The sequence below is a fragment of the Schistocerca cancellata genome, chromosome 7 (genome assembly GCF_023864275.1).
Source record: "Schistocerca cancellata isolate TAMUIC-IGC-003103 chromosome 7, iqSchCanc2.1, whole genome shotgun sequence".
Classification (NCBI taxonomy): Eukaryota; Metazoa; Arthropoda; class Insecta; order Orthoptera; family Acrididae; genus Schistocerca; species Schistocerca cancellata.
Genome location: NC_064632.1, coordinates 106,600,624 through 106,619,819, shown reverse-complemented (window position 1 = coordinate 106,619,819; position 19,196 = coordinate 106,600,624). Strand labels below are relative to the sequence as shown.

At 41.7% G+C, this 19,196-nt stretch overlaps 1 protein-coding gene and 1 pseudogene across 1 annotated transcript in view; one reads left to right on the top strand and one right to left on the bottom strand.

Moving 5' to 3' along the window:
- Nucleotides 1-19,196, top strand: part of LOC126092656 (radial spoke head 1 homolog) — a 179,756-nt gene that overhangs the window by 60,300 nt on the left and 100,260 nt on the right. The window contains exon 3 of the mRNA XM_049908378.1: nucleotides 8,358-8,584. Within this exon, the coding sequence (XP_049764335.1) occupies nucleotides 8,358-8,584 (227 nt within the window). The remainder of the gene's footprint in view (nucleotides 1-8,357; nucleotides 8,585-19,196) is intronic.
- Nucleotides 18,457-18,574, bottom strand: LOC126092986 (5S ribosomal RNA; annotated as a pseudogene).

Below are 19,196 nucleotides of genomic sequence, written 5' to 3'. Positions count from 1 at the left end.
TTCTAAGTTCTAGGGGACTGATGACCTCAGATGTTAAGTCCCATAGTGCTCAGAGCCATTTGAACCTAGCTGGACTGGTGGTCACTCACGAGTGATTTCTTCCGCTGATTTCATGCGATTTTCACAACCATTCTCTTCAATGCCTGACTGTTCTCGTCCGCCAGCATGTCCGGTCTTGTTTCAGCTCAGGCTGCTCCCACACGTCTCCACCTAACAATCACATCACCAAAATACGACTAAAACGTCTTTAGAAGTACTGAAGTGTTTGTGATCGATTTGTTGCACAGGTTCGAATTCACTGAGCTCTCCAGACCGACCCCTTCTGCTGTTACTGTTTCTCCACTAACAACACAATACTCCCAGCCCGCTATTATACTGGCAGGCCTGCCTCACGTGACTTTCTAGTGGTCAGGGCAGGCATTACATACTGCTGACCAAATAGTTTATGTGTGAGGTACATAATTCTGAACTGAAGTACTTGGTAAAGACGCAGATAACAGTAAAATAAAATTGTGAAATCTAAATTGTATCCGCCATTTATTTTTGGTTCAATAGCAACCAGTATCGACCCTTTAAAAAAACATAAATTCTCTGACGAATTACTTATTTTGCAGGCATGCGTACTCATTCCCTGCGCCATGTTTTTTTTTTTACACCAGCGTCTAAATGCATTCGCAGCATGGATCCCGTGTGTTCTACTACCAGCGCGCCTCCTATGTGACTGAAAAGAACCGAGGCTGTCTAGTGCGTCGGGTCTCGAACAGCCCGCTCAACCCATTGGGGTAATATATGGAGCATGAAAAAGTTTCCATATCACAAACAGCGGGTAACGTTCCAACACACCTACGAGGAGTGGTTGTAAGGTTCTCACCTCGAAGAAATCAAGCTGCTACAACCAAACTTGCTGACGGCGTCAGCCCTTCCCTGAACATTCACCACTGAACCTGAAAAATTTTACTTAAAGATGGACCACTGGGAAGAGATCTCCGTTTGAAAGGTCTGCATTTTGGGTGGTCAGAAAAACGCCTTAATTTGAAAATTACCTAGTCGTCATTCTGGAAATGTCTGACACGCAATGATTTTCTTCATTCAGAAAAAAGGAAGGAGTCATAGCGTGTAGCGTGCAGTTTCAGGAGAATACGGTGAAGGAGGGGGGGCGGGGGGGCAAAACTTGATATCTCAAAAAAAAGTAGCGTAAGTGGCTGTGTGCCGTTTATAATGAGGTGAGTCGTTGTCATTGACCAAAACCGCTCTCTTGAGTTCATTCCCGCAATGCTTCGTCTTGACAACCTCGCGTAACATCGTCAAGTGATTTGGGAAGTATGCTCCTGCGACAAATGGTTCAAATGGCTCTGAGCACTATGGGACTCAACTGCTGAGGTCATTAGTCCCCTAGAACCTAGAACTAGTTAAACCGAACTAACCTAAGGACATCACAAACATCCATGCCCGAGGCAGGATTCGAACCTGCGACCGTAGCGGTCTTGCGGTTCCAGACTGCAGCGCCTTTAACCGCACGGCCACTTCGGCCGGCACTCCTGTGACATCTTATACCTTACGAGTATACTCGATTATTACTACACGTATCCAGTACCACTCCTCCCCATGATTGTTGGGTCTTTGTGTTTCTCGGAGATCCTGAGTCTACATCTTCCCACTACTTCCTTTCCTCTTTTGTCTCGGGATCATACACTCAACACCCGTACACAATGATTAGGCAACTAAAGAAGTCATCTTAATTGACCTGACACTTTTTGGATGGGTGTGAGCATTCGCAGAACATAGTGGTCGGCGATCTTCGTCATATTCAGAATGTCATACAATATGCTGGAAACGCATCTATGGCATTTTAACTTTTCTCACTACATCTCGATTGCGATAAACTGGTCTTTGAGCACCACGTTCTCTTCTTGCAATTCCCGGTTCTTCACGAAGAGATGGAGCTCCAGTTCGTTCTTCATCATACAGGCTTGTTCGACCACAGTAGAAGGGTCTGCGCCAATTAACCTCTGCGTCATAAGATGGTTCATATTTCCGCACACTTCCATCAACTCAGCATGCTTTGTTGCAACGCAGCTGGCCTTCAAATGTAAATAACGAATTGCCAAATGGCCTTTCAGGGTGTGGTATATAGTTACGATAAACCTTTTGTTAGACACATTTGTTGTACAGGCAACGGCAAATATAAATTTGTAAGGTTATTGCTAATTTATTTACATGTTTCCACTAATTTACACATAATTTGGCACTGGACAAATTTCAATGCCAATGATCACTATATATAATATGGGAACTGATCTGAAAAACGAAATGTGTACAGTCAATTTCTCGATTTTTCGTAGGAAGCACAAATCTTAAATATTCTGAATGACGTTCTTGTTTGCTAGCTAGGTTTTTATCACTCAGTATACAGTGGCTGTATGTGTGTAGCTTTCAGTCTTTCTACGGCAGGTCTGTCCTTTTACCTTATTGATAATGTATCAGTGTAACGGATAACCATATTAATTAGACAAATTACATACTGATTTGTTGCTACAGATACGTCTTGAGAATCCACGCCACAGTCATGGTGTTCAAAATTCAATTACTGATGGAATAGTAATCTGTGGTAGGTAGAATCGTAATTGAGGAGCAGTGATGTAACTATACCAACAGATGCCCAGGGCAAACTTCGATTTTCCATCCCCAACCCTCTCTCGCAGCTAACAACTCCCCATTCTTTGTTTAATCCCTATCATTGCTTCGCCTGTTTATTCGCTTAATGAGTCAACATGACTTTACAGTGAACTAGAAGGCCCACATTTCAATAATTTTTTCGTAAGGTACACTTCAAAAAGTAGAGCAGCATACAGTCAAAAGTCGCAAAGCGTGTAACAATAACACGGCTCTTTTTTCATTGTGTCATGGCCGACCAACGCAAATCCATAGCAAACAAAACAACAAACGCAAAATATACTGTTTACATTTGCGTTGCGCTCAGTCACTCGACATTACGAGAATGAATCCATTTACAGTTCGGAACCGATAACTTGGCAGTTGGCCGCAGCCGTAAACAAACGAGAACGTACCAAAGCCGGTGGGCTGAGGAGCGGTGCGGAGAACAAGGCTGGTAACCTACACCACTGTTTTGTGCTCCCGCGAAAGCACCACTGATACGTGGTCATAGTGAAACGTCCCCTTTGAACAGTTATATATGACTGTCCTTAAACTGACACACAATATTTTTGGCGCAACGCAATCTGACTTTCAGAAATCCCTACAAAAGAATGGCCCTGACTAACATTAACCTATGCGTTTCACAAATCGCTTACCTCACAAAAATCTTGGTTACTCGAACTACTGCAATATAGCGAGCGCCGCTACTGCCAGCTAAATAAAAGATTCAAACTACGGAAGGCACTAACTACTGATAGGCATAGTTAGCAAATGAAAGATTTTGATAGAGAACAAACAATGTATTTACCTTAATAGTGTTGAAAAATCATAATATACATAGCAGTTCATAATATCCAGTATTACAAATTTCAAAACTCCGCCATCTCTCTCCCCACATCCACCACTGCTGGCGGCTCACCTCCAACTGCGCAACGCTACGCGCTGTTCACATCCAGCTGCCCAACACTACAATGGCAGACAACAATGCAAACTATCCACAGACTGCACACAGCACAGCCAGTGATTATCATACAGAGCGCTACGTAACGTTGCCAATAAGAAAACATAAACAGCCTACTTATAATAGGGATCGCCGACCGCTTTTGGTGTTTTGAGAGCCGTTCCTGAGGTCCTGTAATGCACCAGGATTAGTCTCTTCACTCATTTCAAACCTAGAAAACAACGAGCAACGTGTAGTCGAAAGTAAAACGGAGTACGCAAGGCATTTGGTAACAGCTACCGCCAGATCGCTTGTTGAGGCTGACAGTGTCGTAAACAAGATATTTCAGACCTAAACTCTGCTGGTGTCTTACGTAAAAATAGTTGAATACATCCTATATCTAAAACTACCGCGATAGTAGTGGTCGACAAAACAAACAGTCGACCGTGTACCCGGAAGGTATATGCTATGGCACAGTTACTCAACACAATCCAATCCGAATTTCAAGACTGCCTTTGAAATATCTCTGTCCGTGTTCTCATTTTAGTGCTCTCCAATCCATTCCCAATTCCTTTTCCTGCTCCTCCTTCTCCTCTTGCTTCTTCTTCTTCTTCCATCACTCTATTTTTTTTTTACTCTCTCTCTCTTTTTTGCGTGTCACAAAATCGTGCCCCCGCAGTAACGGTGTCCCCGGCTTTCACCACTGTTTGGGAGAGATAGCTGAACACATTACCATACAGTGACACAAAAGTGCTGCTTTCGGTTTCCAGTCCACTTTGGTTTATACAGGGTGGTTAGAAACAGCCTGAGGAAGCTTGTAAAGGAGTTGCTGGGAAGGTTGTGCTGAGAAATAATTGTTAAGAAAAAATTCGATAATTGCGCTTTTTCCAAGTTATTTAGCATTGAAATTAGCCAATCAGATCGTAGCGCTCGCAACTTCAAGCAGACTGCCAGAGACAGTGTCACAAAACTGTTCTTCGTTTGGTTTCCTCAGACCAAACAATAGAAGTTTTTGCTCACCTAGCTTAAATTTATCACTTCCGAATAAGGTACATTTTAGCTGATAATGAGCATTTCAACAAGCCGTAACTCAAGGACCCACAGACGTCTGTGCGTTAACGCATTGTAGCGCGTGCAAGGGCTTGAATCTGCGCACGCAGCGACCTGACTGGTTAACTTCAGTGCTAAATAACTCGGAAACGGCGCATCGTATCGAATTTTTTTCGTAGCAACTATTTCTCAGCACAAACTCCCCTGCAAGAGTCTTACAAGATTTTCACACTGTTTCTGGCCACCCTTACACCGAGAACGAGTCAAAAAAAAATTATTGTACTTTTCAGCCTTGGGTGAAACATATAATATGTCTACCAGTTTCTTTTTCTTAGCAACGGACATTTGTTAACATGTAATATAAATTTAAGTGTTGGAAAAGTCTTTTTTTAAGCTATTTTTATTGAGCTTAGCCTTGTGCGGCAGTGAAAAGTGGACGATAAGCAGTTCAGGCAAGAAGAGAACAGAAACTTATGAAATGTTGTGCTACAGAAGAAAATTAAAAATTAAATGGGTAGACCGAATAACGAATAACTCGCCTGGATAGCCGAGCCACTTCCGGCATTCCGAGAGGCGAGCCTGCGTACAAATGCTGGTGAGCTAGCCAGCCTGCATGTGGTTTTTAGGCGGTTCCCACGTCCAACTAGGAAAATACCGGACTAGTACCTACGTCCCGCCCCAGATACGTGCTACACAAGCATTTAGAAAATCTTCTCATAACTAAACATGAGGTTTACTCTAGACGCAGACACATGGGGTATACAAATTCCGTTCCGCGGGAAATGGTGGCGTCAGGGCATGCATCCGGCCACCAGCAGTCACAATCATTGCTAAAATCCATATAACAATGGCGATACCGCAGATAAATGGCAAAAGGCAAGGAAGATGAAGAAGAAGAAGATGAATAACTAACGAGAAGGTACTGAATCGAACTGCGAAAAAAATAAATGTGTGGTACAACTTGACCAATACAAGAATTTGATGCATGGGACATATCGTTAGGAATCATCAGTTTGGTAATGGAAGGAAGTGTAAATTGTAGAGGGAGACCAAGATATGAATACAGTAAGCAGACTCAAAGCTGTGCATGTTGTAGCAGCTATGCAGAAATGAAGCTGGCACAGACGGATTGGCTCGGAGCGCTCCATCAAAGCAGTTATAGCAAGTTATCATCAGACGATTTGAATACGTTACGTAGCATGTCGTCAAACTATAGCTCACCATGCCAGGAGAGGTGCTGACAATCTTGAGGCTGAAATTTACGATAAAAGAATGTTGTCTTCATGTTCTCCTTAGACGCTATGAGTAAGTTGGGTGGCTCAATAATTTAATCGCTTATTTCTAAAAGAAGACAATTCGTGATTAATAAATTATTAAGGAAAAAACGAAAAAATTTCACAACATTTCTTTTATAATTTAATGGCGAATTTCTTTCTGTCATGTGAAACAATTCGTTTTCTGTACTGTATAAGGCTAATATTACCTTCTCTGAAAAACATGGTGATTTTCAGGTTATCGAGGTCTCCATTTATAACAATAACCGAGAAAGCATGTCTATTTTCCAACCGCAATAAAAGTAATTTTAAGAAAATTTGTCTTTCCTGAGCGTACTGTAAACCAAAAAATGCATTTAAAATGAAATTTCACTTTTTCAGCGGATTGTGTGCTAATAAGAAACTTCCTGACAGATTAAAACTGTGTGTCGGACTGAGACTCGAACTCGGGATCTTTGCCTTTCTTGGGAAAGCGCTCTACTGACAGAACTTCTGTGGAGTTTGGAAGGTAGGAGACGAGATACTGGTGGAAGTATGAGCTGTGAGGATGGATTGTGAATCGTACCTGAGTCCCGGCGCGGTAGCTCAGCGTGTTCGGTCGGAGGCTTAACTGCCAGTTCATGGATCAACGATGAACTTGAACAAGTGTCATAGGACGACCGCCCCGAGCAAATACAAGGATAAATTACGAACAAAAATGAGAGCACTTGCACGCAAAAGGCAAAGGTTTCGAATTCGAGTCTCGATCCCTCACACAGTTTTAATCTGCCAGAATGTTTCAGAAATTGTATTTTTACCATACATATTCGCGTTATGAAGTAAATTTAAATGACAGCCGAATAACTTGCTGTTTCTCAGTGTTTCTGAACGTAAACCACCGAATATGTTTAATATTAACTTTGTAGCTCTTAAGTATTCAGGAAATTTTCCTAAGTTTATACAAAAATTAATACAAAACTTCCTAAAAAAAGATGACTGATTCTAGACACTTTTCACTCAACTTCACTCACTCCTACATTAGACCATGTCTCCAGCAAATGAAAGACTTCATACTGTGAATCTATAATTTACTACAATAATTTACCAGTAAGAACTTTCTTTTTCTTGTTTATGGGACTTTCCTATCACGTGCTTCTGGGTGAGGAAGCCCAGTGACTTTGTAGGGGAATATGTTCTGGCCTTCACTAATGTATGTATGGACTCGAAGTTTTCTGCTGTGGGGTCTAGGAACAACTTGCCTATATACTCACAGTAAAGTGACTATTCGGGCGCAAATAATACTTTGTCCTTCTCTAGTACCTTTTCCCATTCTTTCATCTTAAGATATCCATCATGAGTTTAAAATCAGCTATTTCCCTTGTTTTCGCTACATAAACTTTAAAGCGATGAAGACTGCTGGATTCGGTGATAAGTGACATACATGAGGCACTCTGTCGCAGATTCGGAACTTTCATTTCACGACACCAAAGTCACATTCAGGTCGCAGATAGGAGTGCCCCCTAATGGAGAATTAGTGACAGACTTAGTCATATTTGCCACTTTCAAGATCAATAACACTCTTATAACCGAATGAGTGCGAATTTGGTCTCCATATGCATTGCCTAACAAGTAGAGTTCTCTCATGTTTCGTGTTTTGGGGACGAAACCCTCAATGGAATGTTACAGAAAAGTAGACACTTCATTAGGACCGTTGGCCATCATGATAAAAATAAAACACACCTTCATCTGTTTAATATAGTGTATCTCAAATTCAAAAACTCACAACTGCCTGAGATAAAAGATTTCTTGCACCGCCAAATGTGGAAGTGGGGGGCTATGTATACTCTGAAATAACGAGTCAAACCATCATAGTTGTCTTTGTAAATTTTGGACACTTTTCTCATTGCAGTGGAAAACATTACAAAGCCACCTTTTATGGACAAACATTCCTTGTAATACCTCAATGAAAGCCTTTGTGGTACACAGAATACAACAGGATACCATACTACAAATGTAATCGTGCTTACCTTGTTTCGTTGTTTTGTTTTTTATTATCATTTGAAACTTAAGACTCCGAGCTGTCAATATTCTGGAATTGTTAATCAAAGTTTACAACAACAATTACCAATCGGTTCAGCATCATTCCAGATCGATCACGTTTATTTCATAAACGTGACAGCTCCTGGAATCGTCCCCTATTAGAAAGGAATGCAGGATTCATACCACCCTCTGCAAGTAGCAAGGCAATGATAGCGTCCAATTTTCACTCCAGTCGATGCATCTATGTCTCAATAAATCGAAACCAACAAAATCTGCCTTTTCAGTATTTAACGAGTTATCCCCATAATAATAATAAGCTACTCTATTGGTTCGAAGAGATTATTCACAATTTCACCTGTCGCTCTGTGGAAAAAGAGCTAACTGAGATCGCCGTGCGCCAAGTGTGTGGTTTGTGACAGGCGACTGGCGGTACGACGCGCGCCACGGCTACGGCACGTACTACTACCCGAACGGCGACGAGTACGAGGGCACGTGGTACCGCGGCCTACGCCACGGATTGGGCACCTACGCGTTCGTCGAGTCCGGCACGCGCTTCATGGGCACCTGGGTCAAGGGCCGCATGCTGGGACCCGGGCAGCTGCTCTTCCCGCGGCACCGCTTCCACGGCTCCTTCAAGAACAACACGGTGAGCCGCGGCTGCAGGAATCTGAGAGAAAAAAAATGCAGGTTTCCTAATCGAAACTGATGTCTTGTGTCCATAAGGCTCGTCCATCACTGCAAGTACAGCGTTCTCCAGGCTACCCAGCTTTTCACCATTCTTTTCGTAGCTCCGTAAGATGCTTTTACTCTGAAGATCCAAAGAAAAGGGCACACCTGCTGAAACGCGTATGTGTTTGGTGCAGCGGTGGCGAGCCATGAGAGAATCTCTGACCAGAGAGTTATTTATCGTTGCTAGTCTGCGCAAGTGTAACCTCCCCGTAATTTTTTTTAAATGATATGAATTGAATAAAAAATGCAAATAGTCCCATATGTTAGCTTCCCACAGTAATAAAAGTCAATGATAATAAAAATGTGCGAAAACGTTAAGTCCCACAAAATTAACGTTATGCTAAACCTGATAAATCTTATAAGGCCAGCTGCGCTAACCTTAGGCCCTGTACAATAACCAGCGTGATAAATTGATTCTTGGAGGAAAAGCAAAGGAAATTTTCTTTAAACTTAAGTAATTTTTTTCTTTAACGAAATGCAAGGGAAATATTATTTCCAAAAGGATTGTTTGTTAAAATGCTTAGTTTGAAAACAAAATTATTATTGAGGCGATTCTTGAACAAATTAGTTGTCGGCGCCCGCCGACTCCTCACACAACAGCTAACTCGCAACTGCAACTACCGACTACCTACATGCAACTGAATTGAACTCTCGCGCGGTCAAGCGCAGACTAGCAACGATAAATAACTCTCTGGTCAGAGATTCTCTCATGGCTCGCCATCGCTGTACTGAATACATACGCGTTTCATAACCCTCCACTGGGGGGGGCACAAATTTGGCAGCGATGGTGAGTCATTTGGACTTACCATGAGCAACAATTTTTTTCTTAATTAATTAACTTTACAATTACACCATATATACAAATGTAGAACATGAATGAAATGTGGTGCACATGCACCGAGTACAAAATATATCAGACAAGGGCAAAAAAACATATACAATGAGTACAAAACATATTAGATAAGTGCACATGCACTGAAAAACTTCTTAGCATTTTCAAAACAAATAAACAGAATGGCAAAAAAATCATGTTGACAAGTGACACGAGTGCACATGCACTGCAGTTGAGAATATATCAGCAAATGAGGAAATGTATATACAATGAGTAACAATTGACACAAGTGCAAAATGTATACAGAATGAGTACAGATCATATTGAAAAATGAGAAAAGTGCACAGGCACTGAAGTTCAGTAGAAAGCATATTAACTCATGACACAAGTGCACATGCACTGAAAAATTCTTCAAAGTTTCCACAACAAATCTCATGGACAAATGACATAAGTGCACATGTACGGTAGTTTAGAACATATCAGAAAACCACGAAATATATACTTAATGAGTACAAATGGCATAAAGTGCACACACACTGAAAAACTCTCTAATATTTTTTACGACAAATAAACCTAATGATTACAAATCACATTGACAAATGACAAAAGTGCACACGCACTGCAGTACTCTCTAGTATTTTTCTACAACAAACAAACAAATCAAGGTGTGTTTGGTGCAGCGGTGGCGAGCCATGAGAGAATCTCTGACCAGAGAGTTATTTATCGTTGCTAGTCTGCGCTTGACCGCGCGAAAGCTCAGTTCAGTTGCATGTAGGTAGTCGGTAGTTGCAGTTGCGAGTTAGCTGTTGTGTGAGGAGTCGGCGGGCGCCGACATGGGACTCTGGTCGAGATTCAGGACGAGGTATATTTTTTAAATAAGGTAATGAAGCAGCTTTGCGCACATCTGATAATGTAATGTAAATTAACTGTAACTAATTTGTTCAAGAATCGCCCCAATAATAATTTTGTTTTCAAACTAAGCATTTTAACAAACAATCCTTTTGGAAACAATATTTCCCTTGCATTTCGTTAAAGAAAAAATTTACTTAAGTTTAAAGAAAATTTCCTTCGCTTTTCCTCCAAGAATCAATTTATCACGCTGGTTATTGCACAGGGCCTAAGGTTAGCGCAGCTGGCCTTATAAGATTTATCAGATTTAGCATAACGTTAATTTTGTGGGACTTAACATTTTTGCACATTTTTATTATCATTGACTTTTATTACTGTGGGAAGCTAACATATGGGACTATTTGCATTTTTTATTCAATTCATATCATTTAAAAAATTACGGGGAGGTTACACTTGGTTCCATTAACATTTTAATATTGTTTTTTCAACATTTTTGTGGGGAGGTTACACTGCCTAAAATCGTGAAAGGCCCCACCACACGACGTAACATGGACTCGACTAATGTCTGAAGTAGTGCTGCAAGGAAATGACACCACGAATGCTGCCGAGCTGTCCACAAATCCGTAAGACTACGATGGAGTGGAGATTTCTTCTGAAAAGCACGTTGTAAGGCATACCAAATATGCTCGATAATGTTCATTTCTGGATTTGGTGGCCAGCCGAAGTCTTTAAACTCAGACGAGTGTTAGTGGAGCCATTCTGTAGCAATTCTGGACGTGTGAGGTGTCGCATTGTGGTGCTAGAATTGCCCAAGTCCGTCGGAATGTACAATGACCATGAATGGATGCAGGTGATCGGACAGCATGTTTACGTACGTGTCACCTGTCAGGGTCGTATATAGACGTATCAGGGGTCCATATCACTCCAACTGCACACGCACCCACACCATTACAGAACATCCACCAGTTTGAACAGTCCCCTGCTGACACGCAGGATCCATGCATTCATGAGGTTGTCACCACACCCGTACACGTCTATCCGCTAGATACAATTTGAGACGAAACTCGTCCGACCAGGCAACATGTTTCCAGATATCAACAGTCCAATATCTGTGTGGACGGGCCCACGCGAGGCATACAACTTTGTATCGTGCAGTCATCAAGGGTACAAGAGTAGGCCTTCGGCACCGAAAGCCCATGTCGGCGACGTTTCGTTGAATGCTTCGCACGCTGACACTTGTTGATGGCCCAGCATTTAAACGGTTCCAATGCCTCTGAGCACTATGGAAATTAACTTCTGAGGTCATCAGTCCCCTAGAACTTAGAAGTACGTAAACCTAACTAACCTAAGGACATCACACACATCCATGCCCGAGGCAGGATTCGAACCTGCTACCGTAGCCGTCGCGCGGTTCCAGACTGTAGTGCCTAGAACCGCTCGGCCACCCCCCAGCATTTAAATCTGCAGTAATTTGCGGAAGGCTGCACTTCTATCACATTGAACGATTCTCTTCAGTAGTCGTTGGTCCCGTTCTTGCAGGATCTTTTTCTGGTCGGAGCAGTGTCGGAGATTTGATGTTTTACCGCATTCCTGATATTCACGGTACGCTCGTGAAATGGCCGTTCGGGAAAATCCCCACTTAATTGTTACCTCGGAGATGCTGTGTCCCATCGCTCGAGCACCGACTCGAACATCAGGTTCAGCCTCAATTAAATCTTGATAACCTGCCATTGTAGCAGCAGTAACCGATCTAACAACTGCGCCAGACACTTGACTTATATAGGCTTTGCCGACCGCAGCGCCGTATTCTGCCTGTTTACATGTCTCTGTATTTGAATACGCATGCCTATACCAGTTTCTTTGGCGCTTCAGTGTGTCTGAGTGCTGTCACTTAGCTCCTCTCTACATCTTCCTCTGCCCAATTTCACACTTGATATTCCTTCTAGTACATCTTTTATCATGCAAAATCTCTTGATACTTTGTCAACCCGGGACAGCGCCTGGTCAAATATTTATCAAAGAAGATTGTTGTGTCTAGACAAGACAGCCTAGACACAATGAGAGGAAGCCGAAAGGCACGCGCTTAAACTCACGCAGGCTGGCGTGAGGTCTGAAACAGGATACGTAATGAATGCTATAAAGAAAAGTACGTAGCTTCTGGAATACTTAACTTTAATCCACATCTGTAGAACATCGCTCTTGATGATACATTAATAGAATCTCAATATCTATACTGGTAATGGCGCCTTGCTAGGTCGTAGCAAATGTAGCTGAAGGCTATGCTAACTATCGTCTCGGCAAATGAGAGCGTAATTCTCAGTGAACCATGGCTAGCAACGTCGGCTGTACAACTGGGGCGAGTGCTAGTACGTCTCTCTAGACCTGCCGTGTGGTGGCGCTCGGTCTGCAATTACTGACAGTGGCGACACGCGGGTCCGTCGTATACTAGCGGACCGCGGCCGATTTAAAAGCTACCACCTAGCAAGTGTGGTGTCTGGCGGTGACACCACAAAGATCGCCAAATAGCCGTACATATTTGAGACGTTATTTTCTTTTATTTTGACTGCCTCGTTCGACATTTCAGCATGTTTTTTCAGGCCCCATGTACACTTCATATACAGACGTTCAGATTGCGGGCTTTCAAATAATGATGAAATGTTGCGTGGCCCTGATCTATGTACCCTCTGACTCAGGGTGAAATATTGAAAGTTTTGGCTGGTTTTGTTCACTAGCTGCTGGGATACATAGTTGCCGCATTACAGGCCAAATACTGCTGAGTCTACAGTATACAATATGAATACACACATGAATCGAATGGTCGAAGGTTCATGTCACTCGGCAGTTGCGAATTTTGGATGAATAGACATTTATAAATGAAAGATTGTAATTAAATAAATTCTGCAGGTACTATTTTAATACCTTTTAATCATGGGTACGACAGCAGAAGTACCTTTCAGAATGCCCTTTATTACTGTAAAACATTTATTGGTGTTGATGGCCTAGCAATTAAATAAAATGTAAGTTGAATAACAGGGAAACAATAGATTGCTACTTCACGTAATTAGTTATGAACAACAACATGGCTCACAAGACATTCACTTCTAAACGCATACTATGTCTTCACTGCAGATGCCATGGAAATCTGAAAAGTGTATAAGTCGGCACTATGAAATCTTTCTATCCTCCGCGACCACGCACAAAACTGCTCCACTCTGCAAGTCTTTCCTGCGACTGTGAATCTGTCGCGCGACACTGTTCAGGACTGTCTCGTGTCCTCTCCCGTACTGTCCAGAACTGCCGCGTCCTCCTCCCAACGATGCTCCTCCCCCAGGTAGTCGCCTGCTGTAGTAACGAGCGCTGTGATTGGCTCGAGCGTTCCCGCCATGTCCTAAAGCCAACGCACACTCACAAACATAATGAAACACATTCGAAATACTGGATTTACATTTAAATAACTTGAAATTAAATAAATAATCCTATGGCTGAACCATAAACACACACTAACACACATTATTAAATATATAAACAAATTAAATAAATATATATCAAAGGCATAGCAAGCAAAAGTAGGCCAGTAGCCTAATGTCTCTGTACTTTCTAAAGCACAGTAAATATTTAACCAATTTAGTCATAAATATTATATATCGGATATAAACAAAGACATAGAAATATAAATATATTTTTAAGCATGCTGCTACCGTTTTTTTTTTCGTAACTGTAGAGTACTTACGGCCTGACATGATTAATAGTAATTGGACATGTATTATTCAAGTTTCACGGCTGTAATTCACAACAACTTAGGTTTACACCAATAGCTTCCTAAAGACACATTGATCGACGAAATCAGATGAACCGTTTATACTTTGGAAATTCGTTGCTGGGCATTACTTGTATAATTTACAGTCAGATGTTAAACTTTAAACTAATAAAGATATTGAAAATCTGCTTACACCATCAGAATCGTCGTGCAAATAATGTAGATGTTTCTTTTTGAGGTATCATGATTCATCTGACTGCTATTAATTTCTATACGAACTGTGAAATGGCTGCCATTAAGGTTTCACACAGTCCGCCATCTTTGGCACTCTCGGCGTACAAGTCTCTTCAATGGACACAGCGCCACCAAGGAATTGCCAGCCAAGTGGTCGGCCTGTACCCCGGCTAGCGTTCGGCACCACGCGGCCCCCGACGAGCCGCGGCCACGCCAACTGCGAACTTAGAATATTTTCAGGGCGCCACAACTCGCCCGTTACCTCACAAGATATACCGATAGTGACATAGTGGGGCCATCAGTGAGTGGATACCGTGGATTTGTTACTCGAGCGCTTCTTTCGAAGACTCGAATGCAACTATCAGTCTTCCTAAGTCTTCGAACGAAGCACTCGAATAACGAATTCGTGGCATCCAGACGCTGATGGCTGCAGTATGTCATTATCGGTATATCTGAATTTCTGTGCATGAAGTGCATATGCAGTATGAAGGTGGCATACTGAAATGCCGAAATTGATAGTCAAAATAAAATAAAATAACATCTCAAGTACATACAGCCGTTTGGAGAGCTTCCTTGATAAAAATACTGTGATGCAAATTCAACTCACCCAGCTTCGTAGACAATTTCTTTTCCTCCCATCAACTATTTCCTGTATTTATCTTTTCTCACTCGTCCTGCACAACACAATCCCATTCTTATTTTATCTCCCTACTTCATATCTTTCATTCTTCTTCAAATCCACATACTAAAACATCTAAGGATTTCTCCTCTCTCCTTCGTAGTGCCCATAATCTGGCTTCATACAGACCAGTATACGTTACAAAACACGTCCCTAGTCTTCTCTTGAATTGTTTATTTAATGGACCACAGAATTACTGGCTCTGAGCACTATGGAACTGAACTGCTGAGGTCATCAGTCCACAGAATTACTTCTCCTTCCATTAAATATCGCTTGTGTAATAGCTCACTTTTTTAATTTCTTTATTACCTGAACTTATGGGCTTTTTCCATAAACTCATCACAAATCTCCACTTTTACCTTCCTTTCTTGCATAGAAAAAACCTCTGTCTTACTCTTTTTCCACATTCATCTTCATTCTGTATTCCTCACAGTTATTGCTAAAGTCTTTTAACATATTGTTAATTGCTTCATCAGCCATGTAATACCATGTCATCAGCATATCTAATACTTTTGATTACGCTCCCTCTTATTATCAAATCACTTTTCTTGGAAACCATTTTATAAACAAATCATCTAAACAGATATTAAACAGAGTAGTGGAAAGATAACAGCCAATGCTCTTGCCACAGCAGTAATACCGGTTCCTGTCAGATCACCAAAGTTAAGCGCTGTCGAGATTGGCTAGCACTTCCATGCGTCACCGTTTTGGTTTGTAGACCGCTGTTGGCAAGGTTGGTGCACTCAGCCCTGGAGCTATTTGGTTGAGAAGTAGCTGCTTCGGTTACGAAAACTGACAATGCTCGGGAGAGCGGTGTGCTGACCATACGTCCCTTCACATCCGCAACGAGTGACGCCTGTGGGCCGAGGATAACATGGCGTTCGGTCGGTCCGCTATGCCTTCCGAGGCATGTTCGGACGAAGTCAGTTAGCTGAAAGATAATAACCATCTGTAACCTGTCTGCCAATTTTAAGTCCTTGTGTCATCTCACTTCCTATCCTTCCTTTCACTCGTGTCGTATACAGTCTGCTTATTAGTCAAAATTTATTTCTAGTTAACTTCAATCTGCTTCTGGATATCTAAAATTTTGGTTTACCAAAGGCTTTTTCTGAATCAACAAAATCTGTTCAAACTTCCCTACCTACTTCTAGGTATCTTTCCCATATTTATCGTATCAGTTCAATCACTTGTGTTTTGTGAAGCCGAACTCTTCTTCATACAATTCTCTTCCACCTTTAAACTGTAAATGTCTATTCATTCTTAGCAGACTTTTTACTGAATGAGACTTCAAACTTATTGTACAACGTTCCGAATGTTTCGTGGCGTTAGTTTTCCTCCGTAGGTACTGTCAACATCATTGTTTTTGTGAAGTCAATCTGTCTCCTTATCTTTCCCATAAACGTTACTGCACAAATGCAGTATTCCCTGCTTTCCTTTGAGTTCAATGGGAATCTGATATTCATCTACTGTTTTTCCACATTTCATTTCCTAACATCCACTGATAACAGTTACGTGAAAAGTGCATGGATCTTATATACTACATGAGCAGCGGTTGTCTGTCAGACCGTTGAGTAACTACATGAGATAGCATATACCACGTCCTATGCTGTATTTCCAAATATTCGGTTGTTTTCACGAAAACATTTTTATAATACAGAATTATTTTTTATGTTATAATTGCAAACAATTATCGTTGGTTTCGTGCTCAGGCTAGAATTTCGCACAATAATTTCTTATAGAAGGATTCTGCAGCTGTGTTACAGTGCGAATATCTTCCGAAAGCCTTCTTTAGTGACAAATAAGCAACCTGATCATACCTTCTTTCTGTAGTATTATAAAGTTGAATTCGTTGTTCTCATTGAGTCTTTTCTTCATTGAAGTGCAAGCTGCTGCTACTACAAGGCTGGATATTATTGCCAGTCGAAACTGGCAGTAAGTGTTATACGATACAGAAATCTGCACAGCATATGGATTTCTCTGCAAAACTACATGTTTTACAAGAAACCAAAGGAAAACCTGGAAGGTAGTTTTTGTGACATGTGATTCGGTTTCACTCGCCTTTTTTTTTTTTTTTTTTTTTTTTTTTTTGTAGGCGAAAATATTTTCATCTCTGCTATCATTGTCTAACTATAAAGCCAAAAAAAAAAACCAGCTGATTATACATCACTAGGAATGTCCTCGAATCATCATCGAATCATAAGTCAGTTGCTCACAGATCAAATCCTTAATGTGGATTTGTTTATCCCTGTTTGGTTAGATATGATACATATTGTTGTAAAGATACACAATGCCATCTTGCAATTCACATTATGCAAGCACAGCAACATAAGAAGGAAACTGATGGGCTACATTCTGAAACACTGGCAGAATACCTGAATGGCTACGGCCAGTGCTATTGCACAACAATATAAAACATTTCGTTTTGTTTAAAAAAAACGGCTGCTGTATTGATGCTTAATTGGTTACGATAAAAAGTAGATATTCACTGACTTTCCTTATAACGACAAAAAAAAAACAAGAACACCGATGATATACGAGCAATGCCGCAAACTACACATCATTTTGCATTCACAAAAGCCATTCAAGTGAAATAAGGTAAGAATGTGGAAACTTCTCCAGTACAGATTCTCAGACGAAAGGCAAAAAGTATCAGATATCGGAGACTGTTGGTGGTCAGATCTCGAGACCTGCCAGGAGCAGTTTTTAAAAGAGTGCAAGTATAGTTTCGCTTCTAAATCCCTGGGCTTCATAGGGCTAAACACTGACATAGCTAGTGCGGGTGCAGCACTTTCTTTCAGAGTGGCAGCGAGCTGTCGTGTCGTGATATGGTGGAAAACATGAAAAAAACGTAAAAAGAATGAAAATTCGTGTCCTGCGTTCATTGCTGCTAGATATTAGAGATGTGAACCCACTAGTGCTGTACACTCAAAGCATGCTATATTAGCGCCTATCCTCAGAAGTAAGGCGATGAAATTTTGCCATTTATTTTCTTTTGAGCTTATTATCCTACGCAGAATACCATAGCGATGCAGCCAATGATTTTGCGATATGCATACAGCTATGGACAAACTCATTTGCGATAGTCACATATGCCCTAGAGGTACCACTCGCACAGAGCGGCTAGCTAAACACTGCACTGTGTAGTAGAGCGCAATGGATAATGTAATGGCAATCAGTGACCAGGTTACCCTACCAACCCGCCGAATTAAAGTATTTTTTCTGATCAACTGTTATTTATAATGTTTAGCACTCCGTCTTCAGGCCACGAGTGGCCTACCGGGACCATCCGACCGCCGTGTCATCCTCAGTGCAGGATGCGGATAAAAGGGTCAGCACATCGCTCTCCCGGTCGTAATGATGGTATTCGTGACCGAAGCCGCTACTATTCGGTCGAGTAGCTCCTCAGTTGGCATCACGAAGGTGAGTGCACCCCGAAAAATGGCAACAGCACATGGCGCCCTGGATGGTCACCCATCCAAGTGCCGACCACGCCCGACAGCGCTTAACTTCGGTGATCTCACGGGAACCGATGTATCCACTGCGGTAAGGCCGTTGCCCATAATGTTTAGGAAAGTATCTAAACTATTGAGAAATCCTCTTTATAAATATTCATTGCAGAACACGTGCGTAAACCATACATGAAATACTTTTACTCCTATGACTACTTGCTACTGATCTCTTAAAATTATGAAAAATTCAGAACAAAATCAGATACAATTTTCAAGTTGACGCTGCTCCTCATTACTGCACCGTTTGTAGCAGCTGCTGTACAAATCTCCTTTTCATGACTGAAAAGGATGAAAACTCATATGTCGTAGAATGTCACAACCTAGGTGGTAGGTCATCTGCGAACAACGTAGCATACAGATACCAAGATCGAAACTAACGGAAACACAGCAGCAGAGAGCGAACGTTATGTTTGCAAGTAACACGAGCTCAAATCAGTACCAATGGACAAAACCAGACAATAGCAAAATATTCAACCAAAGATCCAATTCGAAGCCGAGTTCCACAAAACAGAAGCAACAGCTGCATTTGTGAATCGCCGTAGCGCAGGCTTCGTAGAAGAAACTCGAACCGCCGATCCGCTCGCCGGGCTGGGAATTTAATTCTTGAAGTGAGCCAACGGTCATTCCCTTGTGATGTATTTTCCGCATCCTCCGGAGCTGCAGCAAGCAA